This window comes from Psittacula echo, assembly GCF_963264785.1.
Source record: "Psittacula echo genome assembly, chromosome: 3".
Classification (NCBI taxonomy): domain Eukaryota; kingdom Metazoa; phylum Chordata; class Aves; order Psittaciformes; family Psittacidae; genus Psittacula; species Psittacula echo.
In genome coordinates this window covers 38862365-38886417 of record NC_137736.1, presented here as the reverse complement: position 1 = coordinate 38886417, position 24053 = coordinate 38862365, and the positions used below count along the sequence as shown (strand labels likewise).

The 24053-nt window shown below is 38.1% G+C and overlaps 1 protein-coding gene across 1 annotated transcript in view; it reads left to right on the top strand.

Moving 5' to 3' along the window:
- Positions 1-6947: 6947 nt before the first annotated feature.
- The window catches only part of SYTL5 (synaptotagmin like 5), a gene marked incomplete at both ends in the record, with an annotated part of 55265 nt that continues 38159 nt past the window's right edge, over positions 6948-24053 (top strand). The window contains 2 exon segments of the mRNA XM_080613516.1: positions 6948-7066; positions 18088-18303. Of these exon segments, the coding sequence (XP_080469642.1) occupies positions 6948-7066; positions 18088-18303 (335 nt within the window).

Sequence of the window (24053 nt, the reverse complement as noted above, 5' to 3'; positions counted from 1 at the left end):
GGCAGCAGTGCCACCAGTCCTGCTCCTGCTGAGTTTCCAGCTTGGCATTGTGCCTCATGCAGCTTTGGTTAGGGCAGTGGCTGGTGCCTTTTCAAGAGATGATATTATTCCAGCTTCTCATGTACCAAAAGTCAGTTACAGTCTACCACACCATGTTGCATTTGGCTACCATTAGTAGAAATTTCTTTACCAATATGGAAATCCTGTTTGTACCTGTCCCAGATACACCCTTGCTAGTAAATACGTGTAGTGCAGACCACATTTCTCTGCTGGCAAAGAATTTGCCACCAGCAGTAGGTGAAGGCTCTGTGGCTCAAGCAATGTGAAGTGATGAGGTGTTTCCTGTACCACTGCAGTTAGTGCATGTGGAAAATGCTGCCTCTGTTATTGAGTCACTAAATTGTTCCACATTCTGGGTTCTGGCTAAGTAAATATAATGGCTCAGTGGTGGGAGTAATTTCTCGCATCAAGCAATTTGATAATGGTGCCATTGAAGAGAAGAGGATAATTCCTCTCCCTTCATCTCACTTCTTTTCAGCTCTGTCTCTTGGGAGCAGGATGCTTCTCTTTCCTGATGAATTGGGGGAAATATAAGGGGAAAGCATTTTGGGGGGCAAATGAAGCTGTTGATTTGCTGAGTTTCAGAAGATACATGTGGCAGAGAGAGTAGCAGTCACTGCACCTGTGGTAAGTACAAAAGTCTGTGATTGCAGTGGATTCACTGTGCTTCCTGTAGCTCTTAACTAACATCCCTCACAAAGATTATTTTGAGGGTGTTGTGCTGTATTTCTAATTGTCACAGCCAGCTGTGCTAGCAGTTAACAAAAATAAACGGCATATTCTTCCCAATGTAATGCTTTTTCTCCTGTAAACACTCTTTTTCTTTTTTTTTTGGTTGGTTGGTTTGTAAGTAGTTTTGCCTTAAGTAATTCTTTTGTCTTGGGAGGGTGACCAAATGCTCTCTGGATAGACGGTATCTATGTACAGGGGATGCAGGTATACTGCAAGATAAACTGCAGCTCATTATTTATGTCTAATCTTGCTGTTGTGTGTTAATAAAAGTCTGTAATTTCTACTGTATCTTCCCTCAATAGTACTTCTGGAGAGGAAGACTATTTTAGAAAACCCTTTCCACAGGGATAAGAGAAGTGAGAAAAACACAGGGATAGTGCCAATTAGCAGTTTTTCTACTCCTTTTCATGAGACAAAACAACCACATACTCAAGTGGCTCATTTCCATGATGTTTTGTGATTGTGTCCCTTCATTCATTCCTCCTTTGTTACTGCTTCCTCTGCAAGTCCAATAGTAGATCATTGCTTTACTCTGACTTAAGAAATTAATGCTCTACCTACATATTGAATGTAGATTAGAACTCAGTCTGTTTTTTTAGGGGGCTTTTCATTTTATCATGAGTCCTAATTTGCATTTTAGCACTCCTCGAATGCTTTGTTGTGTGACATCTTCACTCAATTTAGAATGAAAACTACATTTCCTAACCAGCCACAGGGCTGCTTAATAAAACATCAGAAGTCTGTTAAAAGGAGCATTGTCCCTTTCTAAAAGCTGGCTGACTGGTTTTGTTTTTAAGCACTAGGTTGGTTCATAATTTAGCTTTTGTCAGCTAATTTATTCTGGACTCTTTTAGAGTGACAGCAAAAAACAGGGCAGGAAAGGGAAAGAGCAAATTTTCCTGTTAAATCTTAATGTGAAATACAGACCTCTCTAATCATGTGTTGTCTAAACCACGGAAGTCTTAAGTGGTAGCTTGTTAAAAACAGTGTCTCGTTACTTTTCTGTACAGCAAGTGTCCCTGCTGGTTTTGCTATGATCAGCAGGAACTGCTTTTTGTTTAACAGCTGCCTATATAACAAAAATGCCCACCACTTACCACAAAAGGTACAGGAGCTAAACCAGATGGTCTCCTGCTGGGAGGTAGGGGATGTTTAAGTGCCTGTTGTCCCAGCACGTGTCAGAATGAAGGCAGTGTTATTGGAGTTTCAACACAGAATTTGTCTAATCAGGCAGGAGTGAAGTAGAATGCAGGGACGAGGGATTTTTTACTAGATCTGCTTCAAGTAGGGTAAAGGTAAACTGCACTGTCTTCAGTCTTACAAGATGGCCTTGCACAGGTAACATTATCTAAGAGTTGAGAAAACGTGGCTTATGCAAAGTTAACTACTGGTAGTGCTTCAGCTGGTTTAGGGTAGAGAATATCACCCAGGCAGAGGTCATGATCCTAATGTGTTTAGAAGAATCCTGTCTGAACAAATACAAACTTCTCTTGAGATATTTGCTAAGCTTCAGCTGCTGGTCAGTGTCTGGTTAGGATATCTATTATGTTTGTGTAGCAATTTCGTAGTGCAGAAGACATTCTGGAAGGTGAGATGGATCCAAATCTTAATACGAATTAGCTGGCTGCTACACATAAGTTGGGTAGCTGGTGGACAGAAAAACTGGGCTATTTCAGCATCAGCTATGTTGCTGCATTGCTGAACACAAAAATTGTATTGTCAGTGTGCTTGGTGGTGTGCTGGAGACTGTGTTCCCCCATCAAAACAATAAGGGAAATTTTGAGGATGCTGGGTTTTAAGACTGTCACTGGTAGGGTTTATGTCTTGCTAATACTGAGGATGAGATCACTTAACAGGCTGCCATCCCAGCTCCTTAGGAGAATATTTTTGCTAATTCACAAAATATTTCAGCCTACATGGAGTTGATTGAACACGTCAGTAGGTAAAACTACTAATGTATTTTCTGACAGTTGCCAATCTCATTGTTATGTTATAAAACCCACAAGATTTTTGTCATAAATGTGACTGAAGGATCTATTTAAAGGTATGTTCAGTAAAAAATAAATCAATAAACCCCATTGTGAACACTGCAAAACTTTAGTTGATTATAGTCTTCCTGTAAAAACAGATTTTACTGCAAGCATCTTAATGTGAGTAAGATGAATGGAATTTGGGTCTATTTGGTAAACAATATTCTGCATTATTATCTGTATTGCAAACTCTAATGTAGTTTCTGTTGTCTTTAAAAACAAGACTATAATAATTTTTATTTAAGATTCACATAGTTCACCTGAAAGGTCAGCTGTCAGCATGAGATGCCAGAATTTTGTTGACAGATCACTGTCCGGTGGGTCTGCTGTGGTGTTTCTAAGCCAGTCTCATCTGGCATAGAGGGCAGTGGCAACTCGGAGATCAGTTCAGTGTCAGGTTGTGCCTGTGGGCAGTAAGAATATTTCTTCCCATTCTTTCCTTTGTTAACCTCTTCTTGGATGCTTCCACTCTTCATGCCTTCAAACTTCTTGCTACCACCTCTGGTGCTGGCCTCTAAATCCAGCCTCTTCCCAACCTATTTCTGAGCATAGCCATGGGTTGATGTGACTGCCTGTTGATCTGTGGTTCAGAAGGATCTTCATTCATGTGGGATTTAGATCCTACCTGCTTTCTGCCTGCAAGTGTTGCCTCTGCTGCCACTGATGCGTGTTCTTTGATTTAGGATTTATTCACTGGTGAAAGCTGTAAGAAACTTAATGGAATATTCTTTCAGCTGATTTACATTTGGCACAGGGGTGTGTGGCACTCTCTTCAATTTCAAGTCCATCTAATCGGTCAATTTGTGACCTTATCCCCTAACTACTGCTTAATTCTGCCCTGGAGTCTACGTATTTGACCCTGTGCTCCAGGTGGAAAATGAAATAACTGGATTCCCAATTATGGTATGTCATATTAGTAATTGTGAATTTCATATGTGCCTCCCTGTATTGAGAGGAAAAATCTTCCAGGACATCGAAGGATAGGGGATATGCTTAGCCAAAGGGAAGTTTCAGGGCTAGCAAATATTCTGGTAGGAGTAATAACGTCTTTAGAGTTTAAAGAAAAAGCTCAGAAAATATGGCCAGATGTCAAGTTAATCCTTTGAAATGTTACTTCTCTTCCCTGAATTCCCAATACCAGAACATGTCTTAAAAGGTAGAGTAGTAGTCTTGTCAGCCTGCTTGTTGTACCACTGTGCTGGTTTTGTGAAAGAACCCTAGTTATCTGTAATGCGTCATCAGGACAATAAAGGTGCAGAGATCATTTTTTAACACTTTTATTGTCCCAAATTTGTAACTGTATTGCTCATTCTCTTCCCTTAACCTCATGGTTTTCTGTTTTTCAATAAAATGTGGCTTTTTTTCTCAGTTATAAAATAAACACCTGTCAGAATAATGCTGTGTGTCACCTACACTACCCCTGCAAGGAAATCTTGTGAACAGAAACTCAGTGTGCCTTGACCAGCCAAGCAACTTAGCTTATTCTCTGAGAGCTGAACTTGGCTCTGTGAGTTTTATGCTGAAGCCCCATGATCCATAGCTCACTGATGTTAGGTTCTGGGGTTGAAAGTACTGTTTTCACCAGGCATTTTGCTAGGCAGTGTGAGAAAGCCAGCCTTCTTGATAGTAACAAAGTATAATTCACATCTTTGATTTCTTCCTTTTGCTTTACCAGTAATTAATACCTTTGGCCTTAAGGTATTAATAGAAATACTGTTTTCAAGAATGTAAGAATAAATGTAATGGTTGAGTTTTCTTTTTGTTTTTCTTTTGTGGGTGGTTTGGTTTTGGTTTTGGGATTTGTTTGGTTTTGTTTTTTTGGGGGGATTTTTCTCTATTAAAATAAATGAAAAGAATCAAAGTAAATTTTTTCAAAGTGTATCTTTATTACTTGGCTTTTATATGTTTAAGATAGCAATCTAGCCAGAAGTAGTAGTCTGTGGTTTGTTTCCCAATTTTCAATTATAGTAAGCTTGTAATTGGCAATCCTGACTTGTATTTCCACCTTGCATTGACTACTTGTGTGTTTTCTGTTTGTGTGTGACATCTCTCTCCCATTTTCTTACATGATGAGAGTGACACTGATAGTTGGATCTCCATTGCAGAAGCATTAAGATTAATATTGCTGTTTTCTTATGGGGAAAAAAGAAAAAATAAATGAAAAAACTTATATGCCAGTTGTGAGTATTTTGTAATTTTTTTTATTAATATGAAATTTTTAATGATTAATTGAAACAGGTTACAAAATATCAGAAGAAAATTCCATGCTCATGTAAAACTAATAAGAGAGAAATCTCTTTTGAACTTCAGCTGTGACATCTGTATCCTTACTAATAGTCAGATAACTGGGAGAATGGCGTATTTCAAAACTCATATTCTGAAGTACCTGGTGAAAAGCAACACAAGAATTTCATGTGATGCCACTGGCAACAGCATTTGCTTCTTCAGTCATTGTTAGGAAGGGAAACTGAAGGATAACTTGTCTTAGACTGCAAATACTACTCCTTCAATTCTCAATGCTATTTATCTTCGTCAATTCTTCCCAAACTGTCAAAAGCTAGGATGCAAGGGCTGCTTTAAAAAATAAATAAATTCTTAAATGCTGTTTTAGTTCTTCCAGCATGCGTAATGTAAGCCCGCATTCTTTTATAGCATATGTGCGCTTATGTATGCACACATGTATTTGCTTATGTATGATGATGTGGAAGCATTTTTTTGTGTATATATGTGTTTATTGTGTATGTATTATTTGTATGCTTCAAAGTAAAATGTGCATCTGTACACATAGCTTTTTTTTTTTTTTTTTTTTTGTAAAGGCAAAGTGCATTGGAGTCCATGTGGTTTTTTTGGCGTATTATGTTTATTTACAAGAGACTTTACAGGAGACTCTTCTCTTGTAGTTACCTGGATATTCTAACCAGTTAACTGCAAGTTTAGCTCCAGTATGGACTAGGGTGTCTCTTCTGGTTTTGTTTGGAAGTTGTTCTCTGTTTAGAAATGAGAAAACAACAAAAAAAAGTCCCAAACAAGCAAAATCACCAAGACCAAACAAAACAAACACACCCTTCCCCCACAAAACAAACAACCCAACCCAAACCAAAACCCCCACGAAACTCAAAAAAAGAAATTTGTCTTACTTCTGTGTGGCTACATGTTAATAAGTCACTCTAAATTCTTGCTGTATTTACTGGAAGGGAATGGGCATTTCTAGAATGTGTCATCCAAAATTCAATGTCTGCAGTAAGTGGATAAATCACTCCTTGAAAGTTCCTATTTCTCTAATTTGACTGTGAAGCAAGTGTAATGGACGACTTGCTGGGATGGAGCTATATACTTCTTTTGAGGTAAGCCTTACATCCAGTGCTGTCCTCTGAAGCCTTTCCACTCATTAATTTTACTTCTCCCTTAATCTCAGGGAAATGAGTAAAATCATTCCTTCCAGCAGCCCCATGCTTATTACTGTTAGGATGGAAATATTACAAGGTGAATGTAGTCATTTAAATATATTGCAGTAGGAAGATAATTGCAGAGCCCTTGTGGGAGCATAATAATCAAACATGAGCAAGTAAATAAATGACAACATAGAAAACATGACATATAAATAGCTCCTAAGATAACCTGATAGTCTACAAGCCATTCCTTTGGTGGCTTTCAAACCATTACTAGATTAAGCCTTTCTCAAATCAGACTGTGATGGTAATGTCAAAATCACCTACACCTATTTTGTTCGTTTGCTTTGACTTTCAGGTGGTTTGAAATAAATATACCCAGCTGTTTTGTGGCTCCAAACTACAGTTATGCCAGGAAGTCGATTCTGCAGCTGTTTGTGAAAACATTCTGAAGGCCTGCAGTGTGCCAGTGAGCAGAAGGGCATTCAACAACTAGGAAAATGACTGGCTTTCCTGAGAAAGAAACAAAGAAGAAACCTTGATTTCTTGCATAGTTGGAAGGCAAAGCGATACAGTCTTGACACTTGGTTAACTTAAAGAAGCATTTTTCAAAATACCTCTTGACTGTGTGGATCTTGTAACTCTGACACAAACGTGCCTTTGGACTCCTGCAAGCAAAACGTTGGAAAAATTGATTGAGCAAAGCAGTCATTGAAAGAGTGGCTGTTGAAGAACCATGACAAAGCACCTGGAGATCATCAATTTGTCTTTTTTGTTGGAACATGAACGGGAAACAATATTGGGAGTTTTGAAGAGAGATGAGTATCTGAAAAAGGTTGAAGATAAAAGGATAAGGTAACCCTTTTTATTATCGTTGTTAAAAATATAGTCCATATGATAGATATTTTTGTGGTACCCAGTGGAGATTTGCTGGATGTTTCAGAAGAAGGATGAATGTTGGGAGGTGGCACAGTTAAATATAAGTGAAAGTAAAGTGTGCTAAAAAGAAAATTGCTTGCTAGTGTGGTCGTCTGTAAACAAAAGATTGCGTCCATTGCTTCAAGGCAAAAGACTAAGAAAAATCACAAGTGCAGAAATACACAGCAGGGTTTTTAAATTTCAGGTTCTATGGATTTTGCCCACTTTGGCTGAATTTCTAGCCCTGTGAAAGGAAGGCTTTAGTGATGTTCTTGATCTTTATGCCTCTGAGAGGGGCTGTATGCTTTGTGTCTTCAGAGCTGACTGTGTGAATGCGAGTTTGGAAGGTGTCATAAGGAGGGAAAGTAGGCATCTGCCTCTCTACAGGAGCCTATACAATATGGAGCAAATGCAAGACAGTGACTTTTTCTTTCTGTTGCAGTACTTAAAGAATAGGTAGGAGAAGGGACTCTTCATTTTTAATTACGTAGTTTTACTTACTAATACAAAAGTAAAACTGAAAATCTCAGATATGGATCTCAAAATCATTCAAAGGGGAAATAGAGACTCAGGGTATTAATAGTGTCCATGTGTTCTTTTCTGAGGAAAAAAAGTAAAAATCAAAGTTCAGAGAACAATGTGTAGAGGCAGGCTGAGAGCTATTTTAGATGACTCAAATTGAGGTAGTTCAGCTAAGTATCAGCTCTGCAAAGGTTCGTATGTTTTCCCAGCATGTTGCTGCTGCTTCCTCTCACTTCTCACTGCCCTTTTAAACTTTTATACAGTGCTGGTTGTGAGAAATAGTCTTAGCATGGATGTATGCAGCACTTGGTGAGGCTGCTGAGTGTAACGGTTGACAAAGGGAAGATTTCAAGCCTTTGCTGGTTTCTGTCCATGTATTCAAGGGCCAGGATGCACTGCTCTTCCCTTTGATTCGCTAAAAAGAATTTTAGACATTGTGCATTGCAAAGATGTATGTTCAGCACCTGCTGAGGCTTCTTTTGTATTGAACTATTATTTGGAAATCCATGCAGAGTTAGCCATTGGTTTTGGGAGTCTTTCTACCTTGAGAGAGCTAAGTCTAAATGCAATGTTCCTGTTGGTGTGCAGCCCATTTAATGGGGGAACCGTAGTGGCTTTCATGATTTGTCAGATATTTTTTTGATGATTTGTCATGTGAAGAAGAAAACAGAACACAAGAAAACAGATGGAACGCCATTTCCTCCAGATGTTGTGCTCTAATTTGTAATAAGATAAGCATTTCTAAGTAAGTATTTCAGTTTTTTAAAGTGGTGGCCTTGAAAATATGTGATGAGCCAGTAGTCATCAATCAAAGGCATTGGTATGAATTCCAGCAGTGTTGTCAGATAACTAGCTTCCCAAGGCCCCTGGAAATGTACTTTGTTCTGATACTGTCATTTCCCAATCTAAACTGGAAACTCTTGAGGTTTTGTGGTGGGTGGTTTTTTTTTTTGTGGGTTGTTTTTTTTTCTTTTTTTTTTTGTTTTGTTTTGTTTTGTTTTGTTTGTTTGTTTTGATGGTTTTGTGGTTTGGTTGGTTTGCTTTGTGTTGGTTGGTTTGCTTTGTGTTGGTTGGTTTCCTGGTTTGTGTTTTTGTGTGTGTGTGTGTTTATTTTTTGTTTGGTTGGTTTTTGTTTGTTTGGTTTTTTGGGTTTTTTTGTTTGATTTTTCTTTTTCTTTTTAATGCGATATCTTGAAACACCTGATTTCTTTGTTTTTTTGGCACTACTGCAAGTCACTGTCAGAACCTCTTGAGTCTGAGAAGCCAAGGCATCTCTGAAGGATGTAGTTTATTTAAGTGGCAGGGGGTATTGGTTGACCTGTGTTTTGGTACAAATGGAAAAGCGAAGGCGAAAAATTTAGTTAACCTGAAATATAATGCTAATTAGGATAACAGTGCAACATGATGCTTCTGCATACTTCTAGCCACCTATATATGAACCAATTGGTTTTAGATTCAGAGTGTACTTGGAGAATTTTCACTAGATCATACTCTGCAGGTAATGGTGCAATGTAGTCTATATAAGACTTACAAGATATAGAAACGATAAAGAAGTAGGTAGGTAATGGCTTCCTAGGAGACTTCATTTTTTTTTTTTTTTTTTCCCGAATACATTTTGGCAAGAATATCTTTAATTATGGCTTATAAGTATACTTCAGAGAAACATTTGTTGTCTTTCGAATTCCATTTGGTGCAATCTGTTATCTATTTTACTGAAGTACATCACAGAAGAACAAGTCCCTTTGTATTTATTTTCAAAGCATTTGTCATTCTGGCAAGATGTTTACTTGTATATTGTTCTAAAGAATATTTAGTCTGCTGCATTCATTCTGATGATTGTTTTTTCTGTTCCTAGTTGTCTTCAAAAGCCACTATAACCTGAAAGCATCTACATGAGAGCAATGGTAAATGTAGGAGGATGTCCTAATAATTAAATTAAGAATTAGCATAGAATCATAGAATGATTAGGATTGGATAGGACCTTAAGATCATCTAGTTCCAAGCCCCCTGCCATGGGCAGGGACACCTCCCACTAGAACATGTTGCCCAAGGCTCTGTCTAACCTGGCCTTGAACACTGCCAGGGATGGAGCATTCACAGCTTCCTTGGGCAGCCTTCCCGTGCCTCACCACCCCCACAGTAAACATTATTTTCACTATCGCTGCTTATACTTGTGTTCTGGAGTGCAGGTGGCTGTTCTTTTTTGTTTCTGTTGTACAGATATTTCACCTGCATGCAAGAGCAACACAGAAGGCAGCAAGTACTCTTTATGTGGTCTAGTTTTGATAATACAAATAAGCAACCTGCTTAATATTACGGTTTATGTTCTTAACTCTAAGACTGCATCTTATGCGAGTGGAAATTTTCTTTGAATATTGTTTCAAAGCTGTTAGTAGTTTACTTATACAAATAGCTACAGTGTTCTAAACATTTCTCTACAATGCTTTTGACGTCAGTTGAATGACCATCATGATTGTTCTCAAATGCTAAGATTGAGTGAAGTACTTAAATTATAGAGTTTAAAACAGCGAACTTGACTATACTGAAGGTGAAAAGGTAGGGTTTTTTAACATGTGAGTTGCTGTGAGAAACTTTCATCCAGATAATGTCAGTCAAGACATTCTAAACTAGATGTTTTGGACTGAAATGTGTATCTCTTCTTACTCTCCATCCTTTTATTATCTTAAATAGTTTTGTTCTTTTAAGACTCCATTTACGAAAACCCATACTACTTTTAATGCGTAGTGTTACAAGTCATGAAATCAATACTAACTCAAAATAATGTGTTTGCTGAAAGAGGGGGAGGGGTAGGGGGTGTACCATGTGCTAGGGGTGTTTGATCTAGCTGTTGTTGGGTTGTTTCTGTTCCAACAGCAACTCCACTTCATCCTCCCCCACTGTGGTGTTACGGAGGGAACTGGGTCTGATGGTCATAACATTTTGCATTTCGAGCTATCTCTTCATCTCAATATTATTATGATACTACAGAGCAAACATACATGGCAAACTTACTGCTAATGTACGTTGCTTTCTTACCTTGGCTATTTTCCCAGGCAGCATTAAAATACAAAGGTTCTTACCTTATGAATCAAAGCTGTGAATACCATGCTTTTAGAAGAGAAGATACCAGCATAATAATTGCTGAACTGATAAAATGAGGAGCATGTCAATTTCTTCCAAGGATGAGGCTTTATTAGGTTATTACTTGAATCATTCCCTTAGCACTTATGTTGCCAGAAGTTGTGGAAGAATTACACCAGCCCCAGATCTGTATTGACAAGGAAAGCTGACATTCCTGTCTTTTCAATTAACTATAATGGCATCTGTTTATCAGTCCAAAGAGATCAAGAGAAGCAACAGGGTATTAACTTCATTACAATATAGGAGAAACTGTTAGCATGGATACCACCATGTGGTAACTACAGGCAAGTACTTTAGGGGAAAAAAAGTGAGTCTGAGTAAGGGAAATGAGAATTGCTTTAACTGGTAAGTATATGTTTTGATTTGTTTGTAAGCAACATAGTACACAGTATGGTATATGGTCTGTGTTTTTGCAAAGCTTTGAAGGAAAGAGTCCTTATGTTTATGCATATTGCTCATTCATACATGTACTGGAAGTTAGGAGGTTGATTGTCAAGTTGTCAAGTGAATTTAACACATAGTTATTTTTTAAACCAGAGGTTCTTCCATCAAAAGTAATCACTATTGCCAGTTCTCCAAGGGTAGAGATGCCTGTTTTGCTTTTCAATTGGTGAAAATTTCTGATGGAGACTAATTCTCATGCTTTAGGAACAACTTATTTTATGAAAGGCTAGTAAGAAACCAACAAAAAATTTGCATTATATTTTTTATTATTATTTTTGTACCAATTTTTAGCTGAGAGGATGAGGGAGCTGCTGAGAAACGTTCACCTGTGGAAGTTTGTCATCCTGACAGTGTTCAGTATTTTTTCGGTTCCCATGCCTCCTTTCCTTCTGTTCACTGAGCTCTTTTATACCATTCATTATACCAGTTCTCCAGCTCTCTTCTCTTTGCAAATTCATTCTTCACCTCTCCCTGGTTCCTTTCATTGTCACCAATATACCTCTATACTCTTAAGATATTTTTTATCATACAGATCTTTTACATAAGCAAAATGTGAAAAATCTGTGCTTATAAAATAAGAACCTGAAAAACACTTAAGGTACTCATATGGCTAGATTTTACAATTCAAAGGAAATCACAATGGAAACAGGTAATAGCACATCCTTTGCTGAATTGTCAATAATATTTACTATTACTTTCCACACATTCTTTCAGATAGTGGAGGAAATTTGGTTGAATTTGGAGGAGGTATGGGGATTCAGTCTGGGAAGGAAATTTCCTTTCTCTGGAAGCCCCAGAAGTATGTTGACACCAGTTTGTGTACAGAAAAATTCTCTAGTATCTAAGTTAACAGCTGCACAGCTTCAAAAGGAGGATGTGTCAGCTCATCTGTGCAGGAAACAGAACTGTGTTAAGAACAGGTGCAATAATGGACCTAATATATAATATTTCTTTTCCTGCTGAAATATTTGAGTTGATTGAAAATTGGATTTATTTATTTATTTTTCTGCAATTTTTTTATGACTCTCTGAACTCTGGAGATTTAGAATGGCAAAGCGAAGTTAGGAATACTTGGATTCTACTGCTCTACATCTTAAGATAAAAAAGTCTTTTGAAATGGGGAGAAGGAAGATGCAGGACAAATTTGAGAATCAAATTGAGGAATCAGGTATGCCATTCTATTCAACACTGTTTTTCACCAGAAGGGAGAAGAGATGAGGTAGAAATTTTTTTTTCAAAACAAAAAGGTTTCTAAAACCCTACTGAAATGAAAAAAAAAAAAAAAATCAATCAGATTAGTATTTAAAAAAAAAAAAAAGTTACCTAACTCAAAGCAAGTGGATTGTGCTCAGAGAGTCAGAGGACATGACGATATTCATTTGAGTGAATAGCTTGAGCAGCAAGCGTCATGCGTCTTGCAGCAATATAGCTATTCTGCTTTTCTGTATCTGGGGAATAAATGTTCTCTAGAGTAGAGCATACTATTAAGAAAAAATGGATCTGTTAAAGCTTCTCATTACTTTTTTTCCTATTTGCAGGATTGTAAGGGTTTGGGAATATTCCATTTCTGAAGGCTGCATTTGTGGGTGAACGAGTGCCTTTGACTGCTTTGTGAGTTTTAGCATAGTAGGAAAGAGAATCTTTCAGGGCCTCGTGTAGGCAGTGGGCTACTGTGCCCAGAGCTATGACTGCTTGCTGCTCCTTAATTTGTTTTTTGTAAAACTGTGGTCCTTAATGCCTGCGTTCTTTTCCTCATCTTTTCAAGGCATCAGGTTTTCAGATTCACTTGTTGGATGAACTTAATCTAGAATTGACTAGATTTCACTAGTTTGGTGTTGGCTAAGTCTTTTGTTTGTTTGTCTCTTGCTTTGGTATTTTATATGAGCCTCTCATGCCCACTTTGGAAAGGCTTAGATTAAGTCATTCAGTGTTCCCTGGAATACTAGTTACAACAGAACTCTTCTCCAATATACTTAACATGTTTTCTCAGACAGTAGAGGGATCTTAATATAAATTCACAGTTAGAGGAATGGCTAAATATTCTGCTATTCTTGGCAATAACAAACTTATTTTTAATAGTTATCTTTTATCAAATAGCTGTTGTAGTAGATAGATGGTTTAGAAACTTGAGTGTATGATAAGATTCTTTTTCTCCAGCAGCTTATTAAATTGGCTTCTGCTGAGTTTATTTTCTCTTTCATATTACTAGGAGAGAAGTGATAAAGATTAACTCTTGTTTAGTATTTGAGATTAAAAATATCTAACTGCATGGTTAATCGGGTTCCTTTAAAATTTAGGAGAGCTCAGATGTTGAATGACAAAAGAACATTGTGTGTTTATATACAGCTGGCTCCTGTCTTGGCGGATGGAGAGTAGTGGTAAGTGAGACCAGCTACATTCTGCACTTGTTATCCCTTTTCAATATTGTGTAGGTAGCGCAGCTAGACTGTGGTTGTTTAGAGGCTGTTATGATGATGGATTTTTTCAGATGACTCACTCACCTGCTCCTACTCTTCCTGGCCCTTGAGACATTTCATTCTTTATTTTCTTAAGATCCGAATGTATTTGTTACAGTTGAATCAATAGTTCAGTTCAACAAATAGTATAGGGAACTCCAAAAGAGAGTTCATATCCAGTATATCTGCCCATACATTGTTTGCTTGCTTTTTTAATTTTCATTTTTTATTTGTTTGATTAAGTGAGCAGAGAAGCTGTGGGTTGGTTTATCTCCATTCCTGGAAAGTCATCAAAGGCAGCTCTGTATTAAAAAACAAGAGCAAACACTTGTTGGAATTCATACTGTTAGCAGATCAGCTATCATCTGATAAGAATTAATAATTATTAGTAATAAGATTTTGTATGGCATAAGAAGTGGAAAATACTGTTGCAGTCACTACTACTGGATAGTAGGAATAGTGCCTTTTAATGTCAAAAGAATATTGCTAAGTTTTTCAATATGTTGATCTCTAAGCAAGCTTTTGTTTAAAAATGCACTGTTTATTGGCTTGGGCTGATAGAGATGTACTTATTTTGAAATTTAACTATTTAAAACACAGACACTGTGCCCAGTGATGCTTCTAATTAAGCACACAACAAGGCCTGAAAGTTGTAGGGGGGAAGTAGAAGGGTGGAATGGAAAGAGGTCAGTGAAGGTTTTGTTTCTACATTAGAAACCTAGATGCAGTCTATAGGACACAGACAGTTACCAAAAAGATGGCATCCTACTGCCTGTGGAGTTCTGGAAATGCAATAGGCGACTTTGATTTTATTTTTTAACTAAAAATGAGCCACTGTAAATAAATCATATGAAAAATGAGCCTTTGCTAGTGCTTAGTATTCTGACCCTTTTTAGATCTGATGATTAACAATATTCACCTTCTGAATGAAGATACGGGCCTGCAAAACAGAGGACCTAGTGAGAAAGCATGTGGAAAAGGCAAAGGTGCACAATGCCTTCTTCATCTCTGTTTTAATGGTAAGACAAGTCTTCAGGAATCGCAGTCCCCTGAGATCATTGTGAAAGTTCAGGGCAAAGGTAAATTTGCCTTCAGTAGAAGAGAATCAGGGAATATTTAAACAGTCTGGACAGACTAGACTGGACCGTGATGGGATGTATGTATGAGTGCAGAGGGAGTTGGCCAATGTCATTGCAAGGCCACTGTCAATAGTCTTTGAATGATCGTGGTGATTGGGAGAGGTGTCTGAGGGCTGGAGGAAACCAAATGTCATTCCTACCTTCAAAAAGGACAAGAAGGAAAACCCAGGGAATTATAGGCTGTTTTGATGATGGCCTCACCTCAATTCCTGGGAAAGGGATGGAGCAACTAATCATGGAAATGACTTTCAGGCACCTGAAGAACAAGAAGATCAGCAGGAATAGTCAGGCTGGATTCACCAAGGGGAAGTCATGCTTGACCAACCTGATCACCTGTAGTGAAATGGCTGATTTAGTAGATGAGGGGAGAGCAGTGGATGTTGATTATTTTGACTTTGGCAATGCTTTTGACACCACAAGTTTGTCACTGAGGATGTTATTAAAGTACAGACTAAAAATAGACAGTGGGGCAGCCTGAAATTTCTGAGCTTCTGGGTTGAGAGTGTTATGATCAGTGACAAATTCTGGAGGACAGCCAGCAGCAGTGTACCCTAGGGATACTTGTGAATGAGTGGAAGGAAGAGGAAGGCCTGTCCCTTGTGTTTGCAAAGAAGCTTGAACATACCCAGGGAATCAAATAAAGATTTTTAAGTTTTGAGTATCATTTTAGTGTGGAATCAATCATGTGACTCTGAGGGGAATGGATTTTGAAGGCATTCAAATATTCCAAGATTTTCAGTTGCCTAAGTTGCCATTATTGTGGATTGGTGTCCAGATGAAACTCTGGTAAGCGGTGGGTGAACAATAAGAGAACTTTTCTGTGCGGAGTGCTCTGATTTGCCCTCTTCTTCCCCAGGAACAAAGTTGTCTCTCTAGTACTAATAAGCTGTTTTTCCTGCTGAAGGAGGCTCAGAACGAACAAGCAGACAGGAAGGGGGCAAGGAGGGTGTGGTGAATTGTTTCTTGGCTGGCTGCTATGTACCCACCAAGCCACATTCTCACTCCTTCCCTGATAGGGACAGGCAGAGAAAATGGGATGAAGAAAGCTCATGGATTAGGATAATGGCAGGGAGATCGTGTACCACTGGCAAAACGGACATGACTTGGGGAAAATTAATTTAATTTGTCAATTTAATTAAAAAAAAAAAAAAAAAAAAAAAAAAGAAAAAAGTAAGATACAGAGAAACAAGGACAAAACTGAAAACACCTTTCCCTGAAACCCCACATTCCTTCCAGGCTCAGCTTCATTCCTTGTTCCTGACTCTTCAATCTTCACCCCTGTCGGAAGTGGTGCAGGGGGATGAGGAATGAGGGTTGGGGTTAATTCATAATGCTTTTACTCTGCCACTCCTTCCTTCGCACACTTTTCCCCCTTTTCCCCTGTTCCAGCATAGGTCCTTTTGAGAGTATAGTCCTTCAGGAGCAGACTGCCCTTGTGCCTGTCCCCAGTGGGATGCAGTTCTTGCCAGGAGCTTGCTCCAGCAGGCACTCTCCGTGGGCTGCAGCTTCCTTCAGGGCACGTCCACCTGCTCCAGCGTGGGGTCCTCCACAGGCTGCAGGGTATATTGTCTGCTCCAGCACACTACTCCATGGGCTGTAGGCAGGCAACCTGCTTCTTCTCCGTGGGCTGTAGGGGACAGTACATCATCAGGCATTTTGTGTTTTAGTGAAATGCAAGTGACCATAGCCTTGGTGATAATTAGATGTCTTCACAAGCAATGAAAGCTCTATTTGTTACTCAAGTGGATAGATATGTTATCTCTTTTAAAATGGTGTTAATTGAGAGAATTTGGTCACAGAGGTGTTGTTTGTTTGTTTGGGGGGCTTGTTTTTGTTTTTTCTTTTAGGTTTTGGTCCAGAACAAGCAGATAGATTGACTTTTGTTGTTCGAAGGCAGGCTTGTCTAGGAAGTAGATCCAAGGAGGGGATGGTAAAAGTAGCGATCATCTGCCTTCCCTGTGCACAATGGCAATATTGCAGCACAGCTGGCAGCTGCTGGAGTGCAGGTCATCCATCTGCATTTGGAATGGGCTGATTGACAGAAGAATAAAATGGATGTGTACCTATAACTACGCGTATCTCTGCAGGAAGTGGGTAGATGTAAGGTGCAATTGATAAACTGCAAGAACAGTTTGCAAAGTACCAAGAAAGCTCGTGAAGCTTGGACAGATTTTTGAAGGCTATGGAATGAAAGAAAGACTCTTCGGATTGGATGTGGGAGAAGGGTCGAAAGTAGAATGAAGAGAAGACTTTTTCTGCTGTTCAGTAGAGGCCAGCAGAGGAAAAGGCTTGGCAGAATTTTTAGTCGCTGCCTGGAGAGATTGGACATGTTCTTCATGCTCTTTTTCCAAAAGCTGTCAGAGGTTGAGCATCTGCAGGCCAGGTGGCTGCAGAGCAGCTGTTGTTCATGGGATCCCATGGGAAGCAAAATGCTAGCCGACCTTTTAGCAAGGCGGTTTATCCACAAATAACCTAATTCTGTCAGAGCTTAGTCCCTGGGGTTTTTTCGTGTTAGGAATATAGCAGTTACATCTCACAATTATTTTGTTGTTAAGGACCCAAGTCATACCCCACTGGAATTGCAGTCTTCAGAATTAGGCCTTAAACTGCAAAGTGTTTTATCCTGCAGAGTCAGTGGCAAAACTGGTAATTTGCAAGTCACATTATTTAAACTGATATTCCTCTTTTTTTGATTTATTTTGTATTTTTTTTATTTATTTCTTTTTTAATAGTGGCATTATGCTGTGATGCTACAATCTACTTAGATGTTTTGGTTTGGGTATTTTTTAGGCTTTGAATAGCCAGTGCAGAATTGCATATGCATTCCTAGCTAACCCTACACTGGCATAGTATTACACGCACGCTAATTACAGGAAGGATTCTCTTTTCCTTCTGTGGATGCACAGGGTAGTCCGAGTTTTGAGATGCTGTCAACCAGGGCTCAGCATGACTTGAATTATTGATGAGGGACAAGCAAAGATGGTTTACCAATTGTCCAGAAATGCTCAGCTGTCTGCAGTCACTAATACTGTGCTAGCACAAGATTTTCCTCTTGACTGCGTCTCTGAAGGGTAGAGGATAGATTAATTCTTGTTCCAGGTGTGTGTCAAAAAAATACAGCAAATATAAAAAAAAAAAATTATTGTACTTATTTGTGTCTTGTAGTTTTTAGTGCTAAACTTTAATCTGTTAAAAAGTCCTTAAAGATCGTTGAGTCCTGTCTCCAAATTAAAATGCTTTATTTTCTTAATTCTAGGAAATTGAAAAATGAGCTTCTGGAAGTGAGAAGGAAAGGTGGAAACCGTCACTGTCAACAGGACAACAGCAGGGTCTGTGTTCGCTGTCAGAAAAGCTTGGGCTTAATCTTCAACAGAGGAGACCTGTGCCAAACCTGCAAACTCCGAGTTTGCAATAAGTGTCGTGTTGTGGGAACTGATGGGCAGTGGAAGTGTTCGGTGTGTGCCAAGATTGCGTAAGTAATTTTGTATTCATGTTTCTGCTTTACATCTCCTTAGCAGAAAAGCATGTGCATGGCAAATACGCAAGGGAGGAGGCTTATTTTGCAGTATCTTTTTTTTTTTCCCCAGTTCTTAGCCAGTTTTCACCAGCTTGCTTGCTAAAGAAAGCTGCAAACATCACAGATGTTGAGCTGCTGGTGGGATGCTCTGAAAAATGACAGAAAATTAGTTACAAGGCAGTGACAGTCTGTTCACATTATGAAAACATGAATGTAAGCATTCAGTAATTCAAAATTAACAGAATTAAGAACAAGTGAGGTCTGTATGTTCTGACTGACATGGTAGGTAGATTTGTAAGGAAAAAAAAAAGTAAAAATCATGAGTCCAAACACTTCAGTTCATGTTTCTGTCCTTGCTTTGTTTTGTTTTTTTTTTTCTCTTCCCCTTCTGTGTTTGTAGTAACTGAACATCTCTGCAAGGTAGAGAGAGGGCTGTATTTATGTCTCTGTTAGTGAGCGTTCTAAAGTAAATTGTGCTATGGTGGGAGGTAAAACAAAAGGGGATATCACACTTCCCACGGTTGGAATATTGAGCATGGGGAACAAAGGAGGAGGGTAGCAGATCACAGTGCTGAAAAAGAGATCTGTATTCTAACACAGGGTATCAAGTGAGTAAGCAAAAAGATGTTGCGTGTTCAAGGATATTTATTTCGTGTATACTTGGAGGAGCAACTTACTTGATTGATATGATGACATGGGATTTTGTAGCTTGACCCAATAAAATAACTATGACAGAAAGGAGAAATGTGTTAGACAACAAAGCTCAGTTATGTATCCTGACGTAAGAACTGGATGGTGTAAGAACTGGATGGTATAAGAAAAAGACAGGATAAAGCAATCATGTTAAAAGGGGAAAGAATCAGAGTAATTTCAGATGGCTGTTTCGTTGATGCTTTTTTTATATTTTTGGTGGGGTTTTTTGTTTTGTTGGGGTTTCTTTGTTGGTGCTTCCTTGTTTGTAGGATTTTTGGTTGTTTTGGTTTGGTTTTTTGTTTTTACTTGTCAAACTAAAGAGGTCAGGATGATAAAGCTTTTTGTAAATTTTATTAGAGAATGAACTTAAATTGCTAGTTAGATCACACTTCGGCTACCTGGAAAGTTAGTGAAAAATTAATACAGCAGGATATGGGGTTTACGGTTTGTGCCTTCTAACTTCAGCTTTAGAAGGTTAACATCTGTTTTTAGCTAGATGTCTTAACCTTCTCTGCAGCCAGTGGGGCATATCCAGAGGATGGTGTCTCACCTCTTAAGATGAAACGTGTTCAAGTGTTTGATTTTGAGAAATGATTTTAAATTGATAGAGGCCTGGCTGAGCTCCTTGTGGTCTGCTTCAGGCGGTTCCTGAGATGATCTTAGTGCTGTGCCTTTCAGAAATTATGGGGTGCAGGTGAGATGACAGAGCGGAGAAGGGCAAACACAATACTACTCTTTAAAAATGAAGAGAGAAAGAACAAGGAATTTGTTGACCCTGTCAAGTTGCCCTTAATTCCTTAAATACTGAAAGAAATGATTGCTGTGCTGTTTAAAAGCCAAGTGATGACAGGATGATGAGTAAGAGCTGGCTCAAGAAGTTATAATGTCAAAATCACTTTAATTTCCTCCTTTGATAGGGTGACAGACCTTGTGAATAGAGAAGGATCTGTTGATATCTTATAACTTGACTTAAGTTAACCTTTTGATACTTTCTTCATGCCGTTTCAATAAACTGATAAACAAGGGGAGTTATACCCTGGAATAAGTTCTGTGAGTGTGACTGCAGAACTGCCTGGAAAATTATAAAGCTCCATTCTCAGAGTAGTTATGCATATTTCACTGCCATAACAAAAATAAATAAGAAGGCAGTGGAATAGAGCAGAAAATGTCCTGGCTTTTTACTGTTAAACGCTTTAGTTAAGGACTTTGATGCAGCAGATGAGTTTGACAGTTACACCTGCAGGTGATGTCGAATTGAGAGGCGCTACAGGCATGCTGAAGGACAAGATTTGGATTTATAGTGATGCTTGCAATTTAGAGAAGTGGTTGGAAGGAAAAGCAAGCGGAGGCTCCCTATGGGCTTGTGGAAGTATTACATTTGGGCAAAAATGCAGCTGCAGAATGAGAATAAAAATGGCTTATGCAGCTGTTCCTTAGGAAAGGATCTGGGTATTGTACTGAATGAAAAGCTGAACATGAATCAACAGTATTTTCCACTGTAGAAAATTTCAGCTTTACACAGGGATGTACAAGCAGAATTATGGCCTGTAAAACATGTGATACAATCCTGTTTTATGTAGGTTACCTGACCTGTTTTGTGTAGCACGCTTTCTGTTGGCCAACTGGAGAAAGTTCAGCAGAAAATAATGATGATGAGCCTAGCACACAGTATGTCCAGAGTAATGGAACAATTCAGAAGTATTTGACCCAGGCAAGAGAAAAGTGAAAATAACTGAGTTTTAAATCCACAGAAGGCAGCTGCATTGAGGAGGCATGCGGGCTGTTCTACATACTCGCTTCAGATAAGCAAAATAACATGGTACTGAAATTGCAGTGAAAGGATTTAGGTTAGGTGGTATGAATATTGATACAAACTTGGAGAGGTTGCAGAATCTTGCTTTAAAAACAGGTTGGATAAACTTCCCTTAAGAATGATTATAGTAAAGATGTTTTGAGGCTGAAAGATGAATGAGGTGACTTCTCAAAACATATGCAGCCTCTGCTGCTAGTGATCATGCTGCAATTCTGTATACCAAGCAGTGGTCTTAGCAATCATCTTGAAAAATAATTCTGGTTGAAGACTGCCTTTGAGTTATTACAAACCAGTGTAATTTACTTTGCAAGTGCCAAAGTTATCTCTACATTGGGTATCTTTATTAAATAGAAATCTCTGTCCTTTCTTTTTTTTCCTATCCAGTGTTTTTATAAGACTATAGTGACAGCTAATGATGTGTAAAATGCATTTTACAGTGCTGGGTGTACGAAGAGGGTTTATCTTCTGTGTGGGCAGTATGAAATGAAGGTTTGAGATAGGTATTTCAGTTAAATCATTGTGCATAGTTCTAGTTTTAATCCTTTTGGTTCTCCTTTCCTCTCACTTAAGCTAGAAATGCAAGGAAAATCAGAATTTTTAGGCTTTTTGAATTATATTTAAAGGAGGAGCTAATTATAAGTTGAAGTGAATAAGGCCTTTGGCAAGATTATAAAGCAAGAAAAAGAAAATAGGAATCCCGTGTTGAGAGGCAGTTATTCTGTAGGAGTTGCAAACAAAAGGCAGGAGGAGAAGAAAAATCGTTTAGCTCTGTAGCATTGATCTGCATACAGTGATTGTGTCTCTCAAATTAGATTGCTTCACCATGCTAGGGGCTTTGCAAAAAGTGTTAAGTAATAGGACTGGTAACTGGACACATTCCTGTGTAACCTTATTTAGGTGTTCCTGCTCTGGCAGGGGGATTGGACTAGATGATCTTTTGAGGTCCCTTCCAATCTCTAACATACTGTGATACTGTGACTTTTTACCCTCTCCTTTTCTTTTGACACCCATGATGAAATATGTTCAAATGTTTGATTTTATGGAATGGTTTTAAACAGGTAGGGACATGGCTGAGCTCCTTGTAGTTTGCTCCAGGCAATTCCTGAGATGATCTCAGTGCTCATTACAACACATTAACTACATTCCAAGAAAACACTTTCAGAAAAAGATTTAGTGAATTTGAGGAAATGAATTTAAATGTGAATGGTGAGGTATGTTCATTAATATAAAACCCTGAGATTTATATATACATTTTTTTTCAATTTACAGTTACTGAAAAAGGATGTTCCTGTTGAATGTCCATAAAGAGAAGAGTATTGTTTGGATCCCCTTTGCCCCATAGTTTTTACCAGCTAGAGTACAAAATTGCAAGACAAAGAATTTAAAGGTCAAGAAGAGTTAGAGATAAGTCTTCTGCAAAATTCTTAGTTCTACAGTTACTGAGGGCAGAGAGCAAGACAATATTTATTTCTGTAATTGTGTGTTTAATGGTCACAGTATTTAATGAGGTAAATCAAGCCTGTATGTACTAATGCACTTGATCAGAAGAAGCTTTCTGCTCCATTCCTTGCATACAAGTAACTGACGTCATCAGGGGCTTTCAGACATAGGTGCTAAAAGAGAAACTTTCAATAAAGGTCACTTTTTTTTTCCCCTGCATCTTCTCAAAATGTGATCATTTGCATTTTAAATTTGGCATCTAAAATGATCAATAGGTTGAGGGAAATCAAGTTCTTTAAGCATCTGCTGACAAGCTGATACTGCATCTTGATGCTGTCCCTGTTCCTCATTACTAATATACTTAGATATATGTGAACAGTGCTTTTCTTTTGATTTGAGTTCTTAAGCAAGATAAAATACCTAAGTGGCCCAAGTTATTACTGCAGAACAAAGCAGTAATGGGAAACTTATCTTCATCTTTGAAATAATTATCTTAAAGTGTCATGAAAATTCATCAGTGTCTTAGCAACATTTATTCCCATTAGCAGCCTAAAAATAGAGGCATTTAAAATATTTTAGTAAGCAAATTATTTTCAGGCTTTTATTTTCATAATTTCTATCTTAGCTTCTAAGCAAGTTTACCTAATTTTTATAGTCAAAAATTCTATTTAATAGCCTCACAGCATATTAAAAATTACTCTGGAATTAATTTATCATGAAGAAAATACACTGTGCAATTGAATACATGCAAAGATGAGTGTCTATGTTTTGGTATGCTCATATATAGGCCTCATTTTATATAGCTTTTTTTGTCCTGACATCTTTTATTTTTCCATTCAAATTTTGCTCCCAAGGAAGAAGCAAAATAACTTGAGGAACAAGAGGGGGAAAGGAAGCTAGACTAAATGTCTCTCTTCTACTGTGGATGTGGGTTAGGCAGGATGATCAAAAGGATAGTGAAGCTGTTTTACCATTGTGGGTTTTTTCAGCATACGTTGCACTCCTTGGAAGGTCCACGTCTAGACACTGTTTTGGTAGAACACCTACATATTTTTTACTTTGTATGCTACATGCTAACTGACAAAGAAAAGTAAAGAAAATACATGAACATACTGTAATTTACAGTCAGCGTGGACCTTTGACCCATTTTAAAACCAACAAAACCCAAACCTGCAAGCACTGATTTGACGTACTGTTGAGTAAGTGTCCTTATTTCTTTTCCCGCTGAAACAATTATTTAGATGGGAATGGTTTATTTAAGTTCTGTGTTAGAAATAGAAGAAGGATAAACTATCTCAGTAGGAAAGACAGTCTCCCTTTTTCATAATGTGAAAATAACATTATTATATGACTGTTTAGATCTTGCTCTTCTCTTGTGGATTCAGAATGTCAAATGCAATTATGAAATTCAAACTGCAAGTCAGAGACTTAAGCAATCATTTAATCTGAATTAATTTCTACCTATGTGTAGAACAAAAATTGTTTTAATTGGTACTCCTGACATGTATGAATGATGAAGATAACATGAACACTAGTCTTCCTGTGAATTGTTCAGTATACGTGAAAAATACATCCAGTATCAGTGCCCTTGAAATTCAAAGATTCAAAACTTAGGGTTTTCCCTCTTATTTCATTAGAATGGGGTACTTTTGTAGAATATGATCTGCTGGGTAAGAATATTTTTGTGAAAGAGGACTGCTGGTTGAAGTCAGGATCTCAAGACTGACCCTAATATTGATGATAAGGATGAAGGTCTGAA